This window comes from Hippocampus bargibanti, linkage group LG17 (genome assembly GCF_051943395.1).
Source record: "Hippocampus bargibanti isolate YZ-2025 linkage group LG17, ASM5194339v1, whole genome shotgun sequence".
Classification (NCBI taxonomy): domain Eukaryota; kingdom Metazoa; phylum Chordata; class Actinopteri; order Syngnathiformes; family Syngnathidae; genus Hippocampus; species Hippocampus bargibanti.
Genome location: NC_142750.1, coordinates 12,643,757 through 12,667,292, shown reverse-complemented (window position 1 = coordinate 12,667,292; position 23,536 = coordinate 12,643,757). Strand labels below are relative to the sequence as shown.

Genomic DNA, 23,536 nt, shown 5'->3' with positions numbered 1-23,536 from the left:
TCCCAGACAGAGAAGAGTTGTGGTATTGCATGAGGAAGTCTGGAGTGACGGAAAAGTATGTCAGAGCGGTGCAAGACATGTATCATGACTGTAAGACAGTTGTGAGGTGTGCTGTCTGTGTGACTGTGGAATTCAAGGTTGAGGTGGGACTCCACCAGGGGTCAGCTCTGAGCTCTGATGGACAGGCTGACAGACAATGTTAGACAAGAATCTCCTTGGACCATGATGTTTGCAGATGACATTGTGATCTGTAGCGAGAACAGGGAACAGGTGGCGGAGAAACTGGAGATGTGGAGATATGCCCTGGAAAGGAGAGGAATGAAGATCAGTCGCAACAAGACGGAATATATGTGTGTGAATGAGAGGGATCCAAGTGCAAGAGTGATGCCACAGGGAGAAGAGATAAAGAAGGTGGAGGATATTAAGTACTTGGGGTCAACTGTCCAGAGCAACGGAGAGTGTGGAAAAGAGGTGAAGAAGCGTGTCCAGGCAGGCTGGAGCGGCTGGAGAAAAATGTCAGGTGTGATAGAAGGGTTTCAGCTACCATGAAAGGAAAAGTGTATAAAACAGTGGTGCGACCAGCCATGATGTTTGGACTGGAGACAGTGCCACTGAAGAAAAGACAGGAAGGACTTTGGGAGTGACCAGGTTGGATAGGATCAGGAATGAGTACATTAGAGGGACAACTTATATTAGAGGCTTTGGAGAGAAAGTCAGAGAGGCCAGACTGAGATGGTTTGGAATGTCCAGAGGAGAGAGAGTGACTATATCGGGACAAGGATGCTGAGCCTTGAACTGCCAGACAGGAGACCAGGAGGAAGACCGAAGAGGAGGTTTATGGATGTAGTCAAAGAGGACATGAAGGTAGCTGGTATGAGAGAAGAGGATGCACAAAACCTGGTTAGAGGACATTGATTCGCTGTGGTGACCCCTGAAGGGAACTCCATTCCATCAAGCCATTAACGACCATCACAAAGGTAAATAAAATGACTCTATTGTACAGTATAGTTATTTCTTTAATCATACTATAACACATTTATTATACATAAAATAAGGTATATTTTGTGTAGTTTTAAGGGTGAGAAAATTAGTTTTATGGGGACCTAGGAACGGATTATTCTCATTTTAATGGTTTCCTATGGGAGATTAATTTTCGGGATGCACACTTTTCGCCTTACACACTCTGTCTGGGAACCAATTAAGTTCGTAAGCCAAGGTCCCACTGTGTGTGTGTGTGTATATATATATATATATATATATATATATATATATATATATATATATATATATATATATATATATATATATACAGTAAAGTCTCGTTATATCGATATCGGATATATCGATAGTCCCGGTTATATCGATACTATTTCTATGCACGCACGGAGAACATTACATGCAAACAGGGTCGGATATATCGATAGTCCCGGTTATATCGATATTTTTTCGGACTCCCTTGAATATCGATATAACGAGACTTTACTGTATATATATATATATATATATATATATATGGTGGGAGGTGGGACTCCACCAGGGGTCAGCTCTGATATATCTCATCTCATCTCATTTTCCGTACCGCTTATTCCTCATTAGGGTCGCGGGGGTTGCTGGAGCCTATCTCAGCTGTCTTCGGGCACGAGGCGGGGGACACCCTGAATTGGTTGCCAGCCAATCGCAGGGCACACAAAGACATACAACAGTCACTCTCACACTCACACCTAGGGACGATTTGGAGTGGTCAATCTGCCTGTTTTTTTTTGAGTGTGGGAGGAAACCGGAGGACCCGGAGAAAACCCACGCGGGTCCGGGGAGAACATGCAAACTCCACACAGGGAGGCCGGACCGGGACGCGAACCGGCGACCTCTGCACTGTGAAGCCAGTGTGCTAACCACTCAGCTACCGGGCCGCCCAGCTCTGATATATATATATATATATATATATATATATATATATATATATATATATATATATATATATATATATATATATATACACATACACACACACACACACACACACAGTGTGACCTTGGCTTACGAACTTAATTGGTTCCCAGACAGAGAAGAGTTGTGACGGAAAAGTATGTCAGAGCGGTGCAAGACATGTATCATGACTGTAAGACAGTTGTGAGGTGTGCTGTCTGGGTGACTGTGGAATTCAAGGTTGAGGTGGGACTCCACCAGGGGTCAGCTCTGAGCCCCTTCTTGTTTGTTATGGTGATGGACAGGCTGACAGACATTGTTAGACAAGAATCTCCTTGGACCATGATGTTTGCAGATGACATTGTGATCTGTAGCGAGAACAGGGAACTGGTGGCGAAGAAACTAGAGATGTGGAGATATGCCCTGGAAAGGAGAGGAATGAAGATCAGTCGCAACAAGACGGAATACAGTAAAGTCTCGTTATATCGATATTCAAGGGAGTCCGAAAAAAAAAAAAAGACTATCGATATATCCGGCCGCGTTTGCATGTAATTTTCTCAGTGCGTGCATAGAAATAGTATCGATATAACCGGGACTATCGATATATCCGATATCGATATAACGAGACTTTACTGTATATGTGTGTGAATGAGAGGGATCCAAGTGCAAGAGTGATGCCACAGGGAGAAGAGATAAAGAAGGTGGAGGATTTTAAGTACTTGGGGTCAACTGTCCAGAGCAACGGAGAGTGTCGAAAAGAGGTGAAGAAGCGTGTCCAGACAGGCTGGAGCGGCTGGAGAAAAATGTCAGGTGTGATAGAAGAGTTTCAGCTACCATGAAAGGAAAAGTGTATAAAACAGTGGTGCGACCAGCCATGATGTTTGAACTGGAGACAGTGCCACTGAAGAAAAGACAGGAAGGACTTTGAGAGTGACCAGGTTGGATAGGATCAGGAATGAGTACATTAGAGGGACAACTTATATTAGAGGCTTTGGAGAGAAAGTCAGAGAGGCCAGACTGAGATGGTTTGGAATGTCCAGAGGAGAGAGAGTGACTATATCGGGACAATGATGCTGAGCCTTGAACTGCCAGACAGGAGACCAGGAGGAAGACCGAAGAGGAGGTTTATGGATGTAGTCAAAGAGGACATGAAGGTAGCTGGTATGAGAGAAGAGGATGCACAAAACCTGGTTAGAGGACATTGATTCGCTGTGGTGACCCCTGAAGGGAAAAGCAGAAAGGAAAAGAAGAAGAAGATGAAGATCTCGATCTCTCGATAGAGAGATCTATACAGTATGTATGTACTGTATATGTATATACAGTATACTGTTAAAGCCACTTTCAAGACGGTTGTTTTCAAGAATAGATGGACATAATTAAGAATCAAATGGTGAGTATATTTTTTCTTTTTTGAATATTGCTCTGCCGATGACCATTTGCTGTTTGGGAGCCGTTTACTGAGCATCTTCATCTTTATTAAGTTCATAGAGTTTTTCTGTAGCCACAAGGGGACATAAGTCTCCTTGTGCGTGTTCCATGCCCAGATAAATACAGAGGGTTGTGTCAGGCAGGGCATCCAACGTAAAAGCTTGGCCAAAACACACGTGAATCAAACCTCTGAAGATGGAGGACACTGATTCGCTGTGGCGACCCCTTGAAGGGAAAAGCCGAAGGAAAAGAAGAGGGACAGCTCCAAAGCTCGCAAAAATAGCAAATAATATTGCAATTGTATGAGGTTATCATAAATCCAGTAAAAAAAATCAAACTGTATAATGACAGTATTTCTTAAGCTTCGTCAAGTCACATGTTATTTCCTGGCCAATGCCACCCTCTAGTGGACGTGTAGTACATCACGCCACACTCTCAGCTGTGGAGTTATTCAGGTGTAGCACTACTGAAGGCCTAAGAGTGACATGCACAGCCCGCCACTGATATGTACAGTATGTTATGTATTGAATTTTATTTATTATTGTATCTATGCTTGTCTGTGACTGTAAAGTGTCCTTGAGAGCTCTGAAAGGCACTTGAAATGAAATGTATTATTATTATTTTTTTTATTATTATGTAATTATATTGTATTGTGCTGTACAGTACTGTACTGTATTGTACTGTATTGTATTGTAAAAATCATGTTGAATTACGTTATATGATATACAAACAAAAAAATCTCATTTATTGTAATTTAACGGACGGTACTCACCTGCATGTCATGACATCATTCCTCTATCGACGACAGAATAATTTTCCCATCGCCAATCCTTCTATTCCCAATCCTATATCCCGTTGTGGATTATCTCGGTGTGGCGTCAGATGTTGTTTTAGTTGCGCGCTTTCTTCCCCTCTGCTTGTTCTCCCACTTCAACCTGGCGTCAATGAGATAAGCAAGGCAACTGTTTATTTGGCGCCACCACTGTCAGTCATCTCCAAAGCCCGTTTGAAAGCGAAAGGCCGCGATCTCGCCGCTCGTTGGCAAGGCCCCCCAAAGACACGGCAAAAGGCTTTATTGTCATTGTATGTATGTATTGAGTTCACAGAGACCTAAGTGGGTCATAAACAAATATCAAATAGCGACACAGTGTTCTTTCCCTTCTGCACGTCGACCACGGTAATTTAATGCCGTCGAATCACTTTGACTGTGACCTTTCTACGCTCTCATGTGGGTTTAGCGGCTTGCTTTTTCTGTTTCTTGAGCTTGGTGCTCGAATCAAAAGAACGTCAGTTTTGGCAAGGACGGATACGCATTAGCGTCCATCCACAAGTAAACAGACCGAAGATGGCTCACGGCTTAGTGGTCCGGGCGTGTTGACAAAAGGCACGTCGAGAGCGGAAACACACAATGCCTGTTTTTCTAAACAGACAAGAGTTGATGGAAGAGATTCTCCGACAAGTCTTTGATGTGTCTCCCGCATTGTTTATGGAAGGGTGGTAGAGGTATGGAGGTTCGGCTTGTTGCGGTGAGGGTTTGTCTGAAGAGTGAGGTGACAACAAGAGGGCTCACGCTATTTTTACTTATTTATTTGGATTGCAGCAAAAGTTATGGGAGGAAAGGAAAGAAAGAAGTACAAAAACAAAATACAAGAGCTGCTTGAAAGGCATCTTGAAGTCAATAGAACAAAAAAACTACATAATTGCCAACACAAATATAGTCATTCAATCTTAAGCACTTTCTGCACCCTCTTTGCTGTATGAAGCAGTTCTGGATGAAAGAGAAGAGGATCAAAGCGTTCTTTTCACCAATGGATCAGGAACGTCATGGTGAAATGTGCATTCTGCTACAAGCTAAATATTGAAAGCAAATACAAAGCTGTAGCATCCGTTGACGAGAAGTAATTTTCTCCTGTCCTACGTAAATCCGCTTCAATTCCCAGCCGCGACAGTTCTACATGCGCATTGGCACTCTGCGCTAATGATTTCTAACATTGTTTTAGAACTTCTTCAAGGAAAAAAAACGACCCTCATGGGGAATAAGCAGTACGGAAAATGAATGGATGGATGTTTTATTCAATAAAGCAAAATTTTCCCATCGCCAATCCTTCTATTCCCAATCCTATATCCCGTTGTGGATTATCTCGGTGTGGCGTCAGATGTTGTTTTAGTTGCGCGCTTTCTTCCCCTCTGCTTGTTCTCCCACTTCAACCTGGCGTCAATGAGATAAGCAAGGCAACTGTTTATTTGGCGCCACCACTGTCAGTCATCTCCAAAGCCCGTTTGAAAGCGAAAGGCCGCGATCTCGCCGCTCGTTGGCAAGGCCCCCCAAAGACACGGCAAAAGGCTTTATTGTCATTGTATGTATGTATTGAGTTCACAGAGACCTAAGTGGGTCATAAACAAATATCAAATAGCGACACAGTGTTCTTTCCCTTCTGCACGTCGACCACGGTAATTTAATGCCGTCGAATCACTTTGACTGTGACCTTTCTACGCTCTCATGTGGGTTTAGCGGCTTGCTTTTTCTGTTTCTTGAGCTTGGTGCTCGAATCAAAAGAACGTCAGTTTTGGCAAGGACGGATACGCATTAGCGTCCATCCACAAGTAAACAGACCGAAGATGGCTCACGGCTTAGTGGTCCGGGCGTGTTGACAAAAGGCACGTCGAGAGCGGAAACACACAATGCCTGTTTTTCTAAACAGACAAGAGTTGATGGAAGAGATTCTCCGACAAGTCTTTGATGTGTCTCCCGCATTGTTTATGGAAGGGTGGTAGAGGTATGGAGGTTCGGCTTGTTGCGGTGAGGGTTTGTCTGAAGAGTGAGGTGACAACAAGAGGGCTCACGCTATTTTTACTTATTTATTTGGATTGCAGCAAAAGTTATGGGAGGAAAGGAAAGAAAGAAGTACAAAAACAAAATACAAGAGCTGCTTGAAAGGCATCTTGAAGTCAATAGAACAAAAAAACTACATAATTGCCAACACAAATATAGTCATTCAATCTTAAGCACTTTCTGCACCCTCTTTGCTGTATGAAGCAGTTCTGGATGAAAGAGAAGAGGATCAAAGCGTTCTTTTCACCAATGGATCAGGAACGTCATGGTGAAATGTGCATTCTGCTACAAGCTAAATATTGAAAGCAAATACAAAGCTGTAGCATCCGTTGACGAGAAGTAATTTTCTCCTGTCCTACGTAAATCCGCTTCAATTCCCAGCCGCGACAGTTCTACATGCGCATTGGCACTCTGCGCTAATGATTTCTAACATTGTTTTAGAACTTCTTCAAGGAAAAAAAACGACCCTCATGGGGAATAAGCAGTACGGAAAATGAATGGATGGATGTTTTATTCAATAAAGCAAAAGCTACAAGCAAACCGCTACAAGCCACGTGGACTCCTCTTTCTAAGCGGCTTTCAAAACTTTCAAGTACACTTTTCAATTACGGTATAGTCCGAAACACGAAACAGGCTTCTGATTTGCTGCCGTGCCGAATATGCAAATTGCCAAACGAACGTTCGTTTGCCAACAACTGGAGCAAAATCTTCAGCAAATGATATTTACCATAAATAAAGCAAGGGAGCATTTGTGGTAGATACTTCCTTAATTAAAAAAAAAAAATCCTTTATACTTCGCAACAATGTTTTTTTTTGCGATTAGTCGTCTTATTGTGTTTCAAGTTGTGAAAAATGGGGCAGGCAACTTTTCAGAGTTGTCTGCCCAGGTGTCTGCTAAGTTTTTGTCATGAGTTTCAGACAATAGCCTGCATATAGCCTACCGTACTGTTTGTTTTCCTCAATCTTTGTAATTCAACATGATTTTAATTTTTTTACTGTAGATTTGCAAGTCCAGCCTTGTTAGGAGTCACACCTTGCCTGATGATGTGGACTCGCAGCTGCAGAGCAAGGAGGTATGCACTTCGTCTTCTTCTTTTCCTTTCGGCTTTTCTCTTCAGGGGTCGCCACAGTGAATCAATGTCCTCCATCTATCCCGGTTTTGTGCATCCTCTTCTCTCACACCAGCTACCGTCATGTCCTCCTTGACCACATCCATAAACTTCCTCTTGGGTCTTCCTCTCGGTCTCCTACCTAGCAGTTCAAGGCTCAGCATCCTTCTCCCGATATAGTCACTCTCTGTCCTCTGGACATGTCCAAACCATCTCAGTCTTGCCTCTCTGATTTTGTCTCCAAAGCCTCTAATATGAGTTGTCCCTTTAATGTACTCATTCCTGATCCTATCCAACCTGGTCACTCCCAAATAAAACCTCAACATCTTCAGCTCTGCTTCCTGTCTTTTCTTCAGTGGCACTGTCTCCAGTCCAATCATCATGGCTGGTCTCACCACTGTTGTATACACTTTTCCTTTCATTCTAGCTGAAACTCTTCTATCACACATCACACCTGACATTTTTCACCAGCCGCTCCAGCCTGCCTGGACACGCTTCTTCAAATCTTTTCCACACTCTCCATTGCTCTGGATAGTTGACCCGAAGTACTTAAAATCCTGCACCTTCTTTATCTCTTCCCCCGTAGCATCACTCTTGCACTTGGATCCCTCTCATTCACACACATATATTCCGTCATGCTGCGACTGATCTTCATTCCTCTCCTTTCCAGGGCATATCTCCACATCTCTAGTTTCTCCGCCACCTGTTCCCTGTTCTCGCTACAGATCACAATGTCATCTGCAAACATCATGGTCCAAGGAGATTCTTGTCTAACATCGTCTGTCGGCCTGTCCATCACCATAGCAAACAAGAAGGGGCTCAGAGCTGACCCCTGGTGGAGTCCCACCTCCACCTTGAATTTCTCAGTCACACCGACAGCACACCTCACAACTGTCTTACAGTCATGATACATGTCTTGCACCGCTCTGACATACTTTTCTGTCACTCCAGACTTCCTCATGCAATACCACAGCTCTTCTCTGGGCACCCTGTCGTACGCTTTCTCCAGATCTACAAAGACACAATGCAATTCCTTCTGACCTTCTCTGTACTTCTCTATCAGCATTCTTAAAGCAAACACTGCATCTGTCGTACTCTTTTTTTTTTTTTTTTTGGCATGAAGCCATACTGCTGCTCACAAATGTTCACTTCTGCTCTTAGTCTAGCTTCAACTACTCTTTCCCAGAGTTTCATTGTATGGCTCATCAACTTTATTCCTCTGTAGTTAGTACAACTCTGCACATCTCCTTTGTTCTTAAAAATGGGCACGAGTACACTTCGTCTCCATTCTTCAGGCATCTGTTCACCATCTAAGATCTTGTTGAATAATCCAGTCAGGAACACCACCGCCACCTCCCCAAGACACTTCCATACCTCGATTGGTAAATCATCAGGCCCGAGTGCCTTTCCCCCCTTCATCCTCTTCAGCGCTCTCCTCACTTCATCCTTGCTAATGTTTGCTACGTCTTGGTCCACAACAGTCACGTCTTCTACTCTTTGTTCCTTCTCATTTTCCTCATTCATCAATTCTTCAAAGTACTCTTTCCATCTTGCCATCACACTACTGGCACCTGTTAATACATTGCCATCTCTATCCTTAATCACCCGGACCTGCTGCAGGTCCTTACCATCTTTGTCTCTCTGTCTCGCCAGCCTGTAGAGATCAGTCTCGCCTTCCTTGCTGTCCAGCCGAGCATACAAGTCATCATAGGCCTCTTGTTTGGCCTTTGCCACCTTTACTTTAACCGTGCACTGCATCTCCTTGTACTGCTGTCTACTCTCATCCGTCCTCTCAGTGTCCCACTTCTTCTTTGCTAACCTCTTTCTCTGTATACACTCCTGCACCTCCCCATTCCACCACCAAGTCTCCTTATCTACCTTTCTCCCACTCAATACACCAAGTACTTTCCGACCTGTTTCTCTGAATATGTTTGCTGTAGTTTGCCAGTCATCTGGAAGGACCTCTCTCCCACCCAGTGCTTGTCTCACCTCCTTCCTAAATGTTATGCAACACTCTTCCTTTTTCAACTTCCACCATTTTGTCCTCACTTCAGCCTTTGGTTTCTTCTTCTTCCTTACTGCCAGCGTCATCCTACACCCCACCAACCTATGCTGTCTGGCTACACTCTCACCAACCACTACTTTGCAGTCACTGATTTCCTTTAGTTGGCGCCGTTGACACAAAATGTAGTCTACCTGTGTACTTCTGCCTCAACTCTTATAGGTCACCCTATGTTCCTGTCTCTTCTGAAAGAAAGTATTCACAATAGCCATTTCCATTCTCTTAGCAAAGTCAACCACCATCTGTCCTTCGGCGTTCCTCATCTGGAGTCCAAACCTGCCCATCACCTCCTCATCATCTTTGTTTCCTGCGCCAACATGTCCATTGAAGTCTCCACCAATTATAACCCTCTCACTTCTCGGGATGTTCTGTATGACTTCATCAAAGTCCAACCAAAATTTCTCCTTCTCCGCCAGCTCACATTCTACTTGTGGGGCATACCCACAAACAACATTGAACATCACGCCTTCAATGTCTAGCTTCAGACTCATCATTCTATCTGATACTCTTTTTTATTTCTAAGACATTCCTAACAAACTCCTCTTTTAAGATAACCCCAACTCCATTTCTCTTTTTGTCTTCACCATGATAGAACAACTTAAACCGTGACCCTAAGCTTCTAGCCTCGCTCCCTTTCCACGTGGTCTCCTGGATACACAGTATGTCTACCTTCCTTCTCTGCATCATGTCAACCAGCTCTCTACGTTTCCCTGTCATTGTTCCTCCATTCAAAGTTCCTACTCTTAGTTCGATACTCTTGGCGTTCCATTTCTCTCTTTTCCTCCGGGCACACCTCCCTCCTCTCCTTCTTCGACCAACAGTAGTCCATTTTTCACTGGCACCCTGAAGGTCAACAGTACTAATGGCGGCCGTTGTTAACCCGGGCCTCAACTGATCCGGTATGGGATTCAGAGGTTTGATTCGCATATTTATTTTGGCAACATTTTTTTCGTCGGATGCCCTTCCTGACACAACCCTCTGTATTTATCCGGGCTTGGGACCGGCACAATAAGACACTGGCTTGTGCCCCCTTGTGGCTACATTAGCAAGGAGGTATGCACTATCAAGTCAGAAAATATGACAAAGTCTGGATTGTTATCAAATCATGGTCATTTGTCAAAATGTGTATAATTTGGGGATCTGTGTCTAATTTTATATACAGTAAAGTCTCGTTATATCGATATTCAAGGGAGTCCGAAAAAATATCGATATAACCGGGACTATCGATATATCCAACCCTGTTTGCATGTAATTTTCTCTGTGCGTGCATAGAAATAGTATCGATATAACCGGGACTATCGATATATCCGATATCGATATAACGAGACTTTACTGTATTACAGGGTGATACAGTGAGTACTTTGTGTACTTTGATTGTTACGTCTCTACTGATCCCCCAACCACAGAGCAGGAACCTATCAGAGCAGAGGCCTGGCACTGCCACCTCTGTCCATTTGGGATATAAATAGGGCCAGAGTTACCAGCACCAGTTCGTTCGCTGATGAAGCTCTTCGGATGAGGAGTGACATGTTCGACACCTTCAAAGAAGTACAGATGACGGCTGAAGAAACCTTTTCATCGACTTCCATTGTTAGTTTTCATTCACTTGTAGTCAGTGGTTAAAATGCAACGTGGTCCTTGGTTGCAAACAGAAGAGGTGATGTTTATTCATGATCAGCTCCTTTTTGGGGAATGTCGAGTGTAGGGCAAATCACGGTGAGACCACTCCCTCCTTAATCCAAGACGGCGCACAAAAGCAACCTTGCTTTTGAAGCCTGATCATTTTGCAGACATTTTACGAGCGCATCCCCACACACCCCTCTCCCCCGAGGAGGAAAAAAAGGCCTTGACCCTGCGCTGGTTTCGAGGGCAACCGTTTGCGTCTTTTACTCAGATTTCCTCCCCCGTACACACGCTTTCTTTCACACACACACCCCGCCCCCTCCGCACTCCCATCCGCTCATCCTTTCAAGAGGGAGGTGTCAAAAAAGATGCCATCTTACATCTTGCCAGCTATGACTCTGAAGAAGAGAGGCGGGAAAAAAGCAGCGCCACCCAGACGGGCTGATTGAAGGCGTCTCTGAAGCCTTAGGTGTACCACGTTCTTCCTTCTCCCTCCTTCACTGAGGTCTTTTATAAACAAGTTTTTAACGCCTCTCATCTAGTTTGACAAACTTTCTCCAAAGAGCATTTGAATAAAGGCTGGGAAAGTGACACCTCCACATGTGCCTTTTTTTTCTTTGCGCATCCCATCCATTTGTTTTTTGTGCGCCTGCTGAATCGGCTCTGCGCTTACTCTGCCGCTTTTCAATCATCTCGCTTTATTTTTTTTCACCCCCTCTTACACTTGCCTGTCCTTTACGTGTTTGGTTGAAGCAATGACAACTGTCTTGTTCTCCTTTCACTTGCACCAACAAATCTTGGATGGATCAAAAACTAAAAAACAGAAGGCAGATGACTAAATCGAACATCCTCAAGGGTAGACTTTTCAGAATGAATTCTGGTGTTTGTGCGTGATGAATCAGTGCAGCTCACACCTTTTATTTATATAATCTTACCTTCAGCCCTACCCCCCCTGTCTAAAATGTGCATCTTTTCATATATCGGCCCAGCTGTGTATCACAAATGGCAAGGGCACTTGGACAATGCAAATCATGTCAAAACATATCCTGTCACAATGAATACCTTCAGAATGAAAGTGTCAGAGATGGACATTATGTCTGCTGCCCGTTTTGAGGCACGGAGGATTATTTTTTTATTATTGTTTATTTAAAGACAGAAGTGGGTTTTGTGCAGTCCTTTTAACAATGGTGGGCTGTCAGGACCTGCACGACCTTCTCTGCTGGCCTAAAAATATCGGAATCACAGAGTAATATTAATTATAATTTGCCCATGAATTCTTATTCAAAATTATCTTTCATTGCTTTTCCCCCATTGTGCCACTTCCAGATGTGTTTTCGTATTCAAGCATTTATACAATGACATTTCAGCCATCATTTGTTACCAGGGTAATTCTTTTCTTACAGATAGTGTTTTTTAAGTGTTCAATTAACTGACATGACTCTGACGAAGGCGGAAGTAAAGAATGTAAGAAAAGAATCTGTTTTAAATTATCTACTTGGATGCTTTCACAATCAGTTCTGCAGGCACTGGAGTATAAAAATCAATTCAATGGCGATAAAATTGTTGCTTCAACCAATCAGAATTCAAGTTGGCAACCCAAGGCCTGCTGGAAGGCACTGGAAACGTCAGTTTTCCCAAACTATGATTGGCTAGTCACATGATTGGCTAGTCATTAGCCAATCATAATATCACTAGCCGCAAGTGATAAGAGCATACTGGCCAGAGCTAGCACGCTGTATCTGTAATGACCTGCATAAGACAATTAATTGTTGTGTTGATTTAATAGCAGTTTTGTCTACCCACGATGACTAAAGGAGGAGAAGTAATTTATTTGGTTGCAAATATACTGTTAATGCCATTTTCACGGACTTCTCAAGAATACATGGACATCACTAAGGATTGTTGGACAGCTTCAAAGATTGCAAAATTCCCAAATAATATTGCAATTTTATGAGGTTATCATGAATTCATGTGTTTATAGTAAAAATTCGAACAGTTTAATGACAGTAGTTCTTAAATTTCTTCAAGTCAAAAGTTATTTCCTGGCCAACGACATCCTCTAGTGGATGTGTGTACCTTGGACCATGATGTTTGCAGATGACATTGTGATCTGTAGCGAGAACAGGGAACAGGTGCCGGAGAAACTAGAGATGTGGAGATATGCCCTGGAAAGGAGAGGAATGAAGATCAGTTGCAACAAGACGGAATATATGTGTGTGAATGAGAGGAATCCAAGTGCAAGAGTGATGCCACATGGAGAAGAGATAAAGAAGGTGGAGGATTTTAAGTACCTGGGGTCAACGGAGAGTGTTGAAAAGAGGTGAAGAAGTGTGTCCAGACAGGCTGGAGCGGCTGGAGAAAAATGTCAGGTGTGATGCGTGATAGAAGGGTTTCATATACAATGAAAGGAAAAGTGTATAAAACCGTGGTGAGACCAGCCATGATGTTTGGACTGGAGACAGTGCCGCTGAAGAAAAGACAGGAAGCAGAGCTGGAGGTAGCAGAGCTGAAGATGTTGAGGTTTTCTTTGGGAGTGACCAGGTTGGATAGGATCAGGAATGAGTACATTAGAGGGACAACTTATATTAGAGGCTTTGGAGAGAAAGTCAGAGAGGCCAGACTGAGATGGTTTGGAATGTCCAGAGGAGAGTAAATCACAAGTAAATCACACCACACTGACGGCACACATTTTCTTCACGGGGTATTAACATCACAACACTTTGTTTGTACCACTCAATTAGCTGCCATTACAGAACTCATCTCTTCTCCTTGTCATCGAATCAGTGTTTTTTTTATGGCAACACTGCCCTCTAGTGTACAGTCAGAGAACATAAAGAATCTCCAGATACCCATTTCACGAATTCTTATTCTAGCCGCTGAAGAAAGCTGGCTGTGCTGAATGTTTCTCGATGTCCACCCACCAAGATCCTGAGGCACAGATTCCAAAAAGTAACATTTTTATTATTTTATTTTATGATGCTACTGCTTCCAAAATTTTCTCCAACTATTGCGGAGCAGAGCAGCGGGCTCATTTGCCATTTGATAAATAAGGGGAAAAAAGCACTCGTCAAATGACTCCCATGTCTTGACTTTTCACCATTTCTTCCACAAAGTAGTAAAATGTTAATATTTATCACCAGCAACATACTGAGGAGGCCAAGTGTTGTACTGCCAAAAACGGATGGATGATGGATTGTTCTATCACTTTTAAGTCTAGTGTTAGCTACTTGACTTTGCTTGAAGTATTATTTTTGGTGGTTTTCTTTCATAAATGGAGTGGCCAAGCAGCATTCTGTGACACATACTCAGACTCATACGCTCAAAGGCATCCCAGTTGTCACCCTGCCCCCCGGGATGATGAAGATGCCACATGAAACTGATGGGCTCCTTTCTTTTTATTAAAGCTTCCCCTTTTGTGTTCAGAAGGACAAACACAGTGTGGCGACTTACAGCTTGATAAGAGCAGAGAAAAATATGCTGCCTTTCAAGATAGAGCAGATCGCAATTAACCAAATAAAACAAGACAATTAGCACTTGGCGCTCATTAAATCTTCCTGAAATAACGTGGGAATTGAGGATCCCAACAAACAAGCAATTATTTTACTGTTACTGTTACAGTCCATGGGAACGTGCAGAAGAATGACTTTGAAACAAATGCTGGTTCAACAAGTCAAATGCATTATTTGATCACTTGGGGGAGTGATGAAACTTTTAAGACCTTTTCCATTTTTGATTGGTCGTTGCTACAGTTGAATTCTTGCTGGGTCAAACGTAATTTGACACACCCTAGACAAGAGTGTACTCACAACCTTGCCAAATTTGAAAGTTGAAAAAAAAAATACAAAGTACCATGAGAATGTTTCATTTCCCCCACATAGTACATACAGAAAGCACAACAAATTAATAAAGAACTAGTTTTCAAGTCAAGTCAAAAATAATGTTTGTTAATGGTTTACATACAACAATTTGGTTCAGACTTGAACAAGCATCATGGAATTTCCCGAGTTTGATTTGCTTTTGTGGGTCGAATAAAATGATGTGGTGGACCAGATTTGGCCCCCGGGCCATGACTTTTACACCAGTGGTCTAGCATAGTGCTTACACATCACTACAAAGGGAAAATATATCCAATGGGAACTCCCAATGGCTTTCCCACACCGTGACGATGAGGCACTCTAAACGGGCCAACCCGGAGCAAAGTCCTTGTCCACGCTGTGCGTGTTAGTTTTTGCCATGTCATAATTGCTCGCGCTCTGGAGCTAGATGGCACAAATATGTGATTTCTTTCATCCGTCTCAATATGCGGATGTGTTTTGAAAATAATAATAGAAAATGTTGCCTCTTCGCAAACCGATTCTATTGCTTAGCAACTACGGTATTTTCCGGTATATAAGGCGCAGTGGAGTCATATGGCGCACACCTTGTGAATGGTTTTTCCATATACAGTGATACCTTGGCTTACAAACTTAATTGGTTCCCAGACAGAGTGTGTAAGGCGAAAAGTGTATATCCCCAAAATTAATTTCCCATAGGAAACCATTAAAATGAGATTAATCCGTTCCCAGGTCCTCATAAAACCTATTTTTCTAGTTTCTAATTGTCTAAGCCTTAAAACTACAAAAAATATACCTTATTTTATGTATAATAAATGACACATCGCTCATTGTGGCAGCTCTGTGTTTATCCCGAAAAATATGTAAAAAAAATATATATGTATGCCAAGGTAAAATTTTCATAAATTTTACGTTCGGAAAACGAAAAGTTCATAAACCAAGGGGTTCGTAAACCGAGGTAGCACTGTACAGTATAAGGCCCACTGGGCTATAAGGCGCACCATAAATGAATGAAAAAAAAATCAAAATATAATACAGAAATAGATAAAAGTTTCAATCCAGTTATCAGGCACAGCGCATTATAAGGCGCTACCGTAGAGGCTGGTTTAATGCACTACTTCTTCTACAGGGGGAAATGTAGTCGGCGGTTGCTGACTGTAGTTGCAAGACCTCAAGAAAATGAAGGCTTTTTGGTGCGCCTTATACACCGGAAAATACGGTAGTACCCCCCAAAAAAATCTGTAGTTTCACAATTTGTTGTGGTCTTTCTATTTTCAGGTTGACATGAGAGTGAAAGTGTTGGAGTGCAAGCATCAGGAAGAAATAGTGAAAATGCAGCAGCGTCATGACGCAGATGTTGACAAAGTGAGAAAACAATATGAAAGGAGAAACCTTCGGGTTGCATATTTTTTCACAACCGTGAACATTTGCCAGCTTTCTTCATAACAGATCTGTGACATGCTTTTGTCTAAATACGCATGCAATGGGCACACCCATGCGGTATCGACGCAAAGAAGAATTGCTAAACACCGGCGCGTTTCTAAATGAAATGTTGTCATAGGACTCATCGAGTTACGATGTAACCCATTATCTTTTTCAATGGTTGGCCTCATTTTATGGTGGTGCACCAACGGGCCAACTTGAGTCCTCTTGACGTCTACTTCAACTCGGTTCTCTTGAATCTGATGGCCTCTTATCTCCACTTGGTGGCTAATGAAAAGGAAAGGACTTGCTCAAGGTGTCCCCCTCCCCCTTTCCATTCTGCAAACAATCTTCTCTTCAAAGCCCTGGAGATGGTTTACTTCACACCAGGCGCCCATCAGATAAGCTACAGAACAAGCACCTGGTATCTGTCACGTCCACGGCATGACTTTCCTTTGCTACGACAGAAGCTTTTAATAAGATAGAAAAGAAAAAAGGGTGGCGGTGGAGGACGGGGGCGGGGGTAGGAGGGGGTATCTCTCCCAGCTTCAAGATGCCCATTGCTTTGCGCTTGATGAGATGCAATGACAGTTGGCTTCTCCCTCCCGCTCTGGAATTAAACGCAGATGGTGAGTTATGTCCAATTTCATTTCCTCTGAATCCGACTCTGTATTCCATCTTATGGCTTCAAAGAGGAACGATTTAGGGGCGCACTCTTTGACAAGCCTCATGGAAGGTTTCATTTTAATTAGCGCCATTTCAATAACGTATGAAGGGCTCGACATTGTGCTCCTTCTTGTTTAGGAATGAAAAGTGGCCAGACTGTAGTGCACCACCTTAACGTAGCGCCGTGCTCACGACTAAAAGTGCCGCTTACAAACATCTGCTGATCATTTTTTTATTCTCCTTACTGAAAAATGTGCATTATTTTCAAATTTGAAGTGCAGAAAATGCACAAACGTAAATGTGTCAAGATTCAGTTCATGGTTAGTCCATAATGTGCCATACAATGGGGAAAAATATTGCATGAAAGCCAGTGCCGTGCATGTCACTCCTAGTAGTGCTATGTTTGAATCAATCAGCTGCGAGTGTGGTGTGATATTACGACACGCCCACTATTGGGTGCCGTTGCCCAGGAATTAACTTTTGACCGAAAGAAACTTAAGAAATACTGTCATTAACAACATTATTTGCTATTTTTGCTAGCTTCGCAGCTTTCCAACCTTAATGATGTCCTTCTATTCTTGAAAAGTCTCTTGAAAATGCCTTTAACGGTATATCTGCAACCAAATCCTTTTCTTCTCCTCCTTCAGCCATTGTAGATTGACAAAAGCGCGATTAAATCAACACAACAATATATTTGCTTATGCAGCTCACTACAGATAATGTGTGCTTGCTCTGGCCAGTATGCTCTTATCACTTGAGGCTAGTGATACTATGATTGGCTAGTGACTAGCCATTCATAGTTTGCGAAAACTTTCCAGCGCCTTCCAGGAGGCCTTGGATTGCCAACTCGAACTCTGATTGGTTAAACCAACAGTTTCATCGACATTGATTTTTATGCTTCAGGGCCTGCAGAACAGATTGTGAAGGCGTCCAGGTAGATTTCTTACCCTAGTAACAAATGATGGCTGAAATGTGATTGGTTAAATGCTTAAATACGTAAACACACATCTGAAAGCAGCACAACAGGGGAAAAGCAATGAAAGGAATCTCAAAGACAATTTGGAATTATTTAATAAGAATTCGTGGACAACATATAATTCAGATTAATCTGTGATTCAGTTATTTTTAGGCCAACAGAGAAAAGGCCGTGCAAGCCCTGAAGGCCCACCATTAATACAAGCAAATGTTAACACTCATCATTCAAATGAAGAGTGGATAAAAGAGGATTTGGTTGTTTTGAACGGCACTGTTATCCCCTAGTTATATTTTAATGACAGTATTTTATACGTGCACTTGTCGTAGCACTGTACTCTGTTTAAACAGTGTTACCCATAATATAAATTCTGTTTCCATAATTTTATATCAAAGACATTTTCTCATTTCTGCCCTATGCAAGACGACTATTAACTCAAAATAGGACTGGACAAGAGCTTAGGTATAACAAGGAATAACAAGTCCAAAAATTGCCACCATAAAAGCCGTCATTTGCCACCTCTCGTGTGCCTCTCGCTGGCCTTGTCATTGTGTCATCACGTTTCTTGATGGTCGCCTACAATAAATAAATAGATAGATACATTTTCACTCGGTTGCAGGGACAAAAAAAAATCCTAAATGTGTTCTGCACTTTGCTCTGGCCACTCCCTTTTCCTTTCTTCACCCATTTCCATTTCACACCAAAAAACACCACATTTGCTGCTGGGTATGTTTCTGTAGGACACTGATGTTTAAAAAAATATTGAAAAAAATTAGTGTTTCCGGCTTTGTGTAAAAAATAAAATAAAAAATCCAGCCATTTCATCCCTAAAAATCTTCCACTGGTCTAATGTAATGTTAGCATTATTTCTGGTATTTTTATTTATTTATTAACTTAGAACCCCCCCCCCCCCCCCCCCCCCCCCCCTGTGTTCTAATTAACAAATTGTACCCAGATGGCAGCATCATGTCCATGCAGTTAGCATGTCACACCTCAGCGCAGGTGCTGCTTTCAGCGGCCATTTACCTCATTTACATGCAGCATCGGCAGGAATTGCCATGCATATGGAACATCATACAGACAGATATCACCCCCCACCCCCCAGAGTGCCTCCTGAATCTTAATCCCTCCTTGATTTGCGGTAGAACCGTTCCGATCCATACGGTATACCTGGATGTTGCCCACGCCCATGCAGAAATCCTCGATTGACTTTGGTCCACAACTGATTTGAAGTCCATCTAAACCAAAAAAAATCAATTTGGAATCAACCAGGAGAAAATATTTCTGGTGTAGTGTCTGTGGTTCTTCAGAACAAGTTAAATTGCATTTTTCTAAAATAAAGGTCTGAATTAACTCATTCACTGCCAGACGATGTGTAAAAATATGTCCACTTGAGTGCCAGGGTTTTTGTCATATTCACCCAAATTGCAGGACGCACAGAATATTGCATTTTAGGACTAAAAAAAACATTCAATCGAGCGTTACAAACCTTAGACTCTCTTCTTTCATCAGAAAAAAAGAGTTAATTCCCAATTTATATGAGTCTTGAGTTATCTGAGCTTGAAATGGGGGTGGCTGTACAAAATACAACACAAAACATACATATTGATTTATATAGCGCTTCAACAACAGCTGAAGCCGTAACAAAGCACTAACATGGCCAAAAGGGAAGGAAAAACATTGCCAGAGGTCTGACCAGAGGTCTGACCAGTGCTTTATCGGCACCCCCCACAAGAAAAAACAAAACCCAACAAATTTGTGACTGGCGCTCCACGTCAAATTTTCAATTCTCGAATAGATTCGGGAAGGGCAGAAAATGAGTTAATTAACCTTGATAATGACACAAAAACTTGAAATTATGCGAAGCGGTCATAAAATATGCCGCCTTGTCGTTAAAAGCCGGACAATATAATTATGCCTGAAGGTATATATTCTTTATCATCTCTTAAAGACTCGCCTCTGCTACAGCTACAGCTGGATCTGTCTTAATACTTTGGGCCATATGGTATATATTATTAACATTTGTCCCTATTGTTTAAGAATGTATGATGGCATCATTTGCACTGAATATTTTCCATCTGCTTAGATCCTACACCAAAGGAATGTGGAGATTGACGAGTTGAAGAGTCGTTATCGGGTCCAGCAGAAGGAATCTGAGGAGATGATCCACAAACTGGAGTGGAAAGGTGATGGCGGGGGTGGTTTGGGGAGAGGGGGGTCATTTTGGGATGACGGGGTTAACCGCATGGAATGTTTATAGCAATGTCAGAGAACACTCAAGGTGAAAATGATACGATTCATGAAGATGCGCTCCTGCACGTTGACGTTGTCCAGCTGTGATGCTCTATCCAAATTGTCAGTAATCCTGGAGTATGTTTTCTTGCTTGCGGTCCAATCGTGTCTCAAAGCCTCTGTTGGAATGCTAAGACAAAGCACCACCGGCCAGCTGTTGTTGACCTTGATTCACCACTGCGTTAGCAGGCATATGGGAGGACATTGTGTTTGTGTGTGCTCACATCTTGCATACTCTGAGACTCATCCTTTTTTTAACTTCCCTGCACTCGCTTGCAGTTCAAAGTGTACTGAAGGAATCTCAGGTCATCTGCGAGAGCAAAGACAAGCAGATTGCCGAGCTGAAGAAAATGACAGATCAGAGCGCCGACTCCTTGAAAAATGAGTGGGAGAAGAAGGTAAAGTTTAGCCGCTTAGATGTTCTGTTCCAGCCTTGAGCCAAAAGCAAAAAAAAATGTGTATGATTGCATAAGACTCATGATCAACATCAAGCAAGTAATACAGTGAGACCTTGGCTTACGAACTTATTTGGTTCCCAGACAGAGTGTGTAAGGCAAAAAAATGTCTATCCCCAAAAAAATAATTCCATAGGAAACCATTAAAATGAGAATAATCCGTTCCCAGGTGTCCATAAAGTATCATTTTCAACTAAATATGCCTTAAAACTACACACAACATACCTTATTCTATGTATAATAAATATGCTATTGTATTGTAATGAAAGAAATACACTGCACTGTATAATAGTCACTTTATTTACATTTGTGATGGTCGTTGATGGCTCTTAAAGGACAACCGATGTCACTTTTTTGTTTCTTAACTGACATCAGAAACACGTTTTATAGCATCTAAAATACCCGAAACATGCAGTATGATATTTTTATTCAAATGCAAAACACCAATAAAAATGACCACTTTGAGGCAACATTGGGGAGAAACGATCACCAGATTAAATTCCTTATATGGAGCTTGGACACCCTCTTCTGGCGGCTTTTGGATGCAACACAAGGTTTTTCAGACCAAACAATGCAGCAAAATACATTAATGTGATGGAAGGACTGCTACAATGTGTCTTTTTTTCGGTCAGGGGGCGTTCCTTTAGTGACGTCACATACGGACTCGTCACCAACTCAAGAACAAGACTTCCTGAATATTCAGCGCGAGTCTTAAAACGTAAAATATAGCTATATGCGGTGGTATCTTTTTAAAATATGCTCAGTAGAAGTCATTTGAAGCCATTTTACAAATTATGGACACAACTTGTACAGAGACGTCGGTTGTCCTTTTATTGACAGCTGTTGCTTTCTGACTTGTAAGATCTTACGAAACTGAGGCATAACATTATCATTCATCATGTTGATGATTCTCATAGTCTTTTTTGGATGGAACTGTTCAATAAAAGCCTGCACATCAACTCCTGGATGGCCTGCTTCTGCTTGTCCTCTTGAAGGCAAATCAAATCCTCTATGTTGAGTACCTCATTAAGGTCAGCAACAAGCTCCTCAATGTCATCTGCATCCACTTCGTCCAGCACATTCGCAATGCCGGAAAGCACCAAACTTACGCCATCGCTACGAACAATTACCTCGGAAAAGCAAACTCTTGAACTTGCCAGCACAAGACACAGCGAGGTTTCGTAATCATGTCACTAGTGAGGTGACAGTGACTCGTTGAAATGAAATAAAATTGAAGTGTCTTCTTCGGCTGGCGGAGGTCGCGAGTGGCGGCCCCGCCCCAGCTGTCAACTCGCACGTGACAGTTTCGGTGTCATTAGTCACGTGAAAGAATCAACTAAATAATGCCTTTGTGTAAAGCTTTTAGGCGAAGGATGGTAGCAATGGTGAACGGTACCGGGCTCTTTATTTGTAGAATGGTCGTAGAAAGTTACTGTCAGGGAAATGACACAAAGCGTGAGAAATGTGTCAGGATGAGATTCACATGACAGCCGCGGTGAGCACATGGGACGCCACATATGTTCATGTTTCTCAATGATCTCCTTTTTCTCCTCGATGGTGATTATTAAGGGATCATCTTGCATTCATTTCCTAATAGTAAAATTATCTGCAAAATGCTCCTCAGAGGCTATCGACGTGTGAATTCAGAGAGAGGGGGTGTGGAAAGGTGCGCCGGCTGGAGCGCTGTTCGGTCGTGTGCTTCCGCCGAAGATCCGAAGATCACTCTGCCAGATCCGAAGATCACTCCGCTAGCCGTGGTGGGTGTGAATCGCGAAAAGTAGTGCGGATTTCAAGGTTTAATTTTCATAAATTTGACGTACGTAAACGGAAAAGTTCGTAAGGTAAGGTGTTCCTAAGCTGAGGTCTCACTGTATCCCATTTTAGTCCAAGCCTGATTATCACGAAACTTTTGCATGCAATGTTACAGTAATGTGTTAGTGTCTTACAAGAAAGAGAAAATTCAATGTGTCCCTGTTGTGATGTTACCCAAAACGCCCTGCCGCTAACCAGCTGCTGGCGGCGGTGTCCGATGTGGAGAAGGAAAAGTTTGAATTGCAGAAGCACCACACCGCCAACATCCAGGAATTGCTGGAGAGCACCAAGATGAGGCTGTTTAAGATGGAGGCCGAATATAACACTCGCTCGGAATCCACCGTGAGTACACTATTGTGTGTGTGTGTCTGTGTGTGTGTGTGCCCTTTTAGATGCCGACACCTTTCAAGTAAGCACATCGGCTTACATTGCTTAAAGCCGCTGCGTGCGTTCGACACAATACTTCACTTCTAATTAGCGACGTGGCTAACAACACTTAATGCTTTACATCGTTGTAAAGGTGATAAAGAAGTGCCCTCCGTTGTGCAATCACATCGTAAGAAGCTTACCGTATTAAAAATGCTCTGCATGAGCGGATGTTATTTTCTGCCATTCCGCAACAATGCGGACAGTAACATGACAGGTTTCTATGTATGCAGTATCGATGAGAAGGTTTCTTCAGCCGTCATCTGTACAATTTTGAAGGGTTCGGACGTTTCGCCTCTTATCCAAGAGGCTTCGTCAGCGAACTAAAGTTTGACTGGTCGTATCGGCCCTATTTATATATCCCTAATGTCCAGGCATGGATATACGACTGAGAGCTTACACAGACGTATGTATGCAGTAGAAAACAAAGAAAACACAACAAATTAACAAATAACTACTTTTCAAATCTGAAATTGTTCGGTCAATTTACGTTTCCACGTTTTCCCACCGAAAGGGATCCCAGAGAGACACACTGATACAACTCAACTCACTCTCGTTATTTATTGTTGATTGAGTTTGAATACATTGGTTATTTTTTGTTTGGTAGACGAGCAGTGAAGTAGGTCATAAACCTACAAATAGAAACACAGGATATGAATGCAACTCATTCACAATC

General features: G+C 42.5%; 1 protein-coding gene across 2 annotated transcripts in view; it reads left to right on the top strand.

The window, feature by feature from the left end:
- The window catches only part of cep112 (centrosomal protein 112), a 117,940-nt gene that overhangs the window by 15,619 nt on the left and 78,785 nt on the right, over nt 1-23,536 (top strand). For both annotated transcript variants that reach the window (XM_089018067.1, XM_089018068.1), the window contains exons 7-11: nt 7,189-7,260; nt 16,093-16,179; nt 19,962-20,061; nt 20,447-20,565; nt 22,633-22,776. In XM_089018067.1, the coding sequence (XP_088874193.1) occupies nt 7,189-7,260; nt 16,093-16,179; nt 19,962-20,061; nt 20,447-20,565; nt 22,633-22,776 (522 nt within the window). The remainder of the gene's footprint in view (nt 1-7,188; nt 7,261-16,092; nt 16,180-19,961; nt 20,062-20,446; nt 20,566-22,632; nt 22,777-23,536) is intronic.